Genomic DNA, 4,399 nt, shown 5'->3' with positions numbered 1-4,399 from the left:
CACACACACACACACACACACACACACACACACACACACACACACACACACACACACAGAGCCTTCTGGGTTTAAACTGATTGGTTCCTGGTCTCAGACCAGGTTCAGTTTCATCACAGGAAGTGGAGTCTCCTCTCAGGGAATGCCACTTCCTGCTTGCTGCAGCGTCAGCGCTCTCCACTTCCTGTTTGACAGCTGCTGCGTGTTTTGGAGGCGCCGCTCCACCTGCTGACGGAGCGAGTCGCACAGCTGTACATCCAACCATAAATGATCCTTATTATAGCGTTAAATATCAATAAATAAATTATTGATTCAAACACAAAAAAACAACAAAACTCAAATTTTATTTCTTAATGCAAAAGTCATGTTTAAAAATGATCTAAAAATGGAAAAACTGCTGAACAGAAAGTTTGGTTTGATGTTCATAACTTGATTTTTTAGAATATTTATATGCATTTACATTTTATTTCAAAGCTGTGGAACAAATATGACGGATTTTTATCACATTTCTGTACCGACGATTTATCGGATTTTATTATGAAATCTACATCATAAAGATTGTTAATGGGCAGCAGATTCTTCATATCAAGTGATTTGTTGGACGTTCTGGAAGCGGAGCAGCATCCTGACCAACTCTGGAAAAGGGAAAACTGCCATCTGATTGGTCGGAACTGACGCCACCTGCTGGTGTTTGTTGGGAACGCGACTCGTTGGTCTGATTCCCTCCGGAAACCAAGGATCAACTTCCTCTTTCCTTCCTGATGGAAACAACGGGACAAACCTTCATTCAGGATTCCTCAAGTCCAAACGGGATCGGATTCGGATCCTGGAATCGGATCCAGTCCAGGAACGGCCGGGTTCTGCTCCAGACCGGGGAATGTGTGTCTGTCCCTTTAAGGATCCAGGAAGTGGTCCAGGTCCGTTCAGTGACATCACGGCGGGACTTTTCTGCTTCCTGCTTTTGTGTTGGATGATGTCACGGCTCTGCTGCGGTGCGTTCAGGGCCAGCGGGAAGTTCCCCACATTCCCACTGCATCCTGGACCGGTTCAGAACCCGGAAGGTTCTGTCCAAGCTGTCATGAATATGGTTCTGTTAGGGAACAGAGGTCCGGTTGGCCCGGTTCAGAACCGTCCTGGCACTCGGTGAGATCCGACTCCGGTCCAACTCCAGAGATCCGGTTCCAGCGTTTTCAAACATCTGGATCTCCATCTGGGACCGACAAGAACCAGAACCGTCACTGTTCATGGTTCTGGACGGTTGTGGGTTAGTTTAGGGACCAGAACCAGAACTTTTCCTCCAGACGGTTCTGGACCAGAACCCAAAGTTCAACATTTCTGCTGTGTCACCATGGAGACGTGATGTCCTCTCTGCTGGTTACCGTGGTAACCAAGGACAGGTGGTGCTGCAGCTGTTTGGGTCGCTCTGAGGTTCCGATCGGGTTCTGGAATCATCGGGTCTCCAACCAGCTGATCCAGAACTGGACCCAGAACCTTCAGACCCAAAGAGACTGAGGCATGTCCTCGTAGTCCCAGCTGGTTCCGACAGGTCCGGTTCTGGTATGTGTGGTTCTGGTAGGCCCGGTTAGAGCTCATCAGCGGTTCTGTTAATCTTTTAATTGCGGCTCCTTGACCCGGCGGCCATTAGCGCACGGTTTATCCCGGATTATCTGCTGGCTCCATTAAAGCCGGGTCCATCAGAACCAGCTGCTTTCGGACCTGAGCTGAACTTCCTCCAGAACATTCCCGGTCCCTGGACTGATGGGAAATCAGCAGATTTTCAGCACAACTGGAGTCCGGATGGAGGGAATCCGGTGGGATTAACCTGAGCTCCATCCGGACCTGCAGGTCCAGACAATCGGACCGGACCGTCYGGACCTGCAGGTCCAGACAATCGGACCGGACCGTCCGGACCTGCAGGTCCAGACAATCGGACCGGACCGTCCGGACCTGCAGGTCCAGACAATCGGACCGGACCGTCCGGACCTGCAGGTCCAGACAATCGGACCGGACCGTCCGGACCTGCAGGTCCAGACAATCGGACCGGACCGTCCGGACCTGCAGGTCCAGACAATCGGACCGGACCGTCCGGACCTGCAGGTCCAGACAATCGGACCGGACCGTCCGGACCTGCAGGTCCAGACAATCGGACCGGACCGTCCGGACCTGCAGGTCCAGACAATCGGACCGGACCGTCCGGACCTGCAGCGCTCTGGTTTGAACCCAGCAGGATGTTTTTATCCGCCTGGCAGTCAGAGCTCAGGGCAAAGCCCCGCCCTCACCTGATAAGGAGCTGGAAGCTGATTGGTCCCCGTCCCTGATAACATCTGGACAGAGGCAATCTGGGCCTCAGACGGGTCGGATCAGAACCGGACATCTGGGAGGATTTGCATCTTCAGGTGAAGAAGGGTCTCTTAAAGGGCCGGTACGTCAGATTAAACTTTTCCTACTGGAAGGTTCTGGAAACCCGGTTCTGTCTGGATGGTTCTGGTCAGATTCTGTTAGGTTCCCTGGAGTTTACAGGTCGGTTGGATGAACGGTTGGATGGTCGGTTGGATGAACGTTCTGACTCCGCCCTGTTTGTCTCTCAGTTCCCAGAATGTGGATTTTTCGGGATGTACGATAAAATCCTGCTGTTCCGCCACGATCCGACGTCCAGCAACATCCTGCAGCGCCTGGCGACGGCCGACGAGATCCAGGAGGGCGACCTGGTGGAGGCCGTGCTGTCAGGTAGGGGGTGGTTCCTACTGGGGGGTACTGGTTCCTACTGGGGGGTACTGGTTCCTACCGGGGGGTTCTGGTTCCTACTGGGGGGGTTCTGGTTCCTACCGGGGAGTACTGGGTTCCTACTTTGGGGCCCCTGGTGAACTGAGATATTTATGATAAAAGCAGACAGAACTACTTGGTGAGGTTTTGAGTTTTTACAGTGTAGAACAGAGATTTCCTTCTTGGTGCTCCAGAACCTCCAGAACCTGGAGGTTCTGGATGGGTGGGTTTGTTCGCTCTGGGCCCATTTGGACCTCGGTTCTGACCCTGAGGTGCTCCAGTGACTCTGTAGGCCTCTTTTCTTCTTCTCCCCTTCATCTCGCCTGCCGATGAACTCAGCGCGCTTCCTGTCAGAGCCGTTCTGCTCTGAACCGCAGCGCTCTGGGTGGTGATGTCACTTCCTGTGCCGTGTCAGCAGGCTGCCTGAGGCCCAGGCGGCGGCGGATCCGAGTCGCTTTGCAGGATGAAACAGGTCGGCAGAACTTCCTCCAGGAAGCTGCAGCACCGAGCAGCAGCTGCACTTCCTGTCTGCACAAATGACAAGGCAGCAGCTGCTGGTTCCACCTGATCATAACTGATCATAACTGATCATAACTGATCATAACTGATCATAACTGGTCATAACTGATCATAACTGATCATAACTGGTCATAACTGATCCATGTTTTTCTCTAAAACTGCTTCATTAATTTGACATTTCAGATTTGAGGAAATTCATAAGAAGATTTATAAAAAATGTAATATTTCAGCAGTTTAATCCCATTTTAATCCCAGTTTAACTCTGAGGGTTTTCCCCATTATGTTCATCCCAGAGTGATGAAGGTTCTGACCCGGTAAAACACTCAGAACCTTCTGAATGTATCCGGCCAGGACGTCTCCCACTGCTGGAGCACTTCCTGGTTTTTGTCCAATCAGAGAGCAGAAAGCAGGGGGACACGCCCACTGTCACTCAGTTCCAGTATCTTTCAGCTCTGATTGGTTCCGTTGTAATGGCTCTGAGGTTTGGTTCTGTGAGGGGAGGAGTGATGCTGTGGGCCAATCATTAGACAGAACCTGGCGGATCAGCTGGTCTCCGTGGAAACAGGAAATCCCGGTCCGGTTCTCCATCTGATCCAGTGGAAGCCGCAGACGTTTTCCCGACTCTTCTTGTTATCCGTGTTTCAGCGCTCGCCACGCAGGAAGACTTCCAGATTCGGCCGCACGCGCTCTACGTTCACTCCTACAAGGCGCCGGCGTTCTGCGACGACTGCGGCGAGATGCTGTGGGGCCTGGTGAGGCAGGGCCTCAAGTGTGAAGGTACGGAGGCGCCGCCAGCTAACGTTAGCGCTAGCGGAGCTGGAGGTCGACTCACCAGATGCGCTCCCCCTGCAGGATGCGGCCTGAACTACCACAAGCGCTGCGCCTTTAAGATCCCCAACAACTGCAGCGGCAGGAAGAGACGGCTGTCCAACGTCTCTCTGCCGGGTCCAACCCTGTCTGTGGCCCGACCGCCTTCCACCGAGCTGACCCCGCTGGTCCTGGAGGAGGTACACACACACAGAGAGAGAGAGAGAGAGAGAGAGAGAGAGAGAGAGAGAGAAAGAACACACACACACACAGAGAGAGAGAGAGAGAGAGAGAGAGAGAGAACACACAC

General features: G+C 52.8%; 1 protein-coding gene across 1 annotated transcript in view; it reads left to right on the top strand.

The window, feature by feature from the left end:
- LOC103457088 (serine/threonine-protein kinase D3) overlaps positions 1 to 4,399 on the top strand; it is a 25,024-nt gene that overhangs the window by 5,856 nt on the left and 14,769 nt on the right. Inside the window, exons 4-6 of the mRNA XM_017302089.1 lie at positions 2,589 to 2,727; positions 3,928 to 4,059; positions 4,135 to 4,289. Coding sequence (XP_017157578.1) covers positions 2,589 to 2,727; positions 3,928 to 4,059; positions 4,135 to 4,289 — 426 coding nt within the window. The remainder of the gene's footprint in view (positions 1 to 2,588; positions 2,728 to 3,927; positions 4,060 to 4,134; positions 4,290 to 4,399) is intronic.

This window comes from Poecilia reticulata, linkage group LG21, assembly GCF_000633615.1.
Source record: "Poecilia reticulata strain Guanapo linkage group LG21, Guppy_female_1.0+MT, whole genome shotgun sequence".
NCBI classification, from domain to species: domain Eukaryota; kingdom Metazoa; phylum Chordata; class Actinopteri; order Cyprinodontiformes; family Poeciliidae; genus Poecilia; species Poecilia reticulata.
The sequence above is the reverse complement of the archived record's forward strand: the minus strand, read 5'-3'. Positions and strand labels throughout refer to the sequence as shown.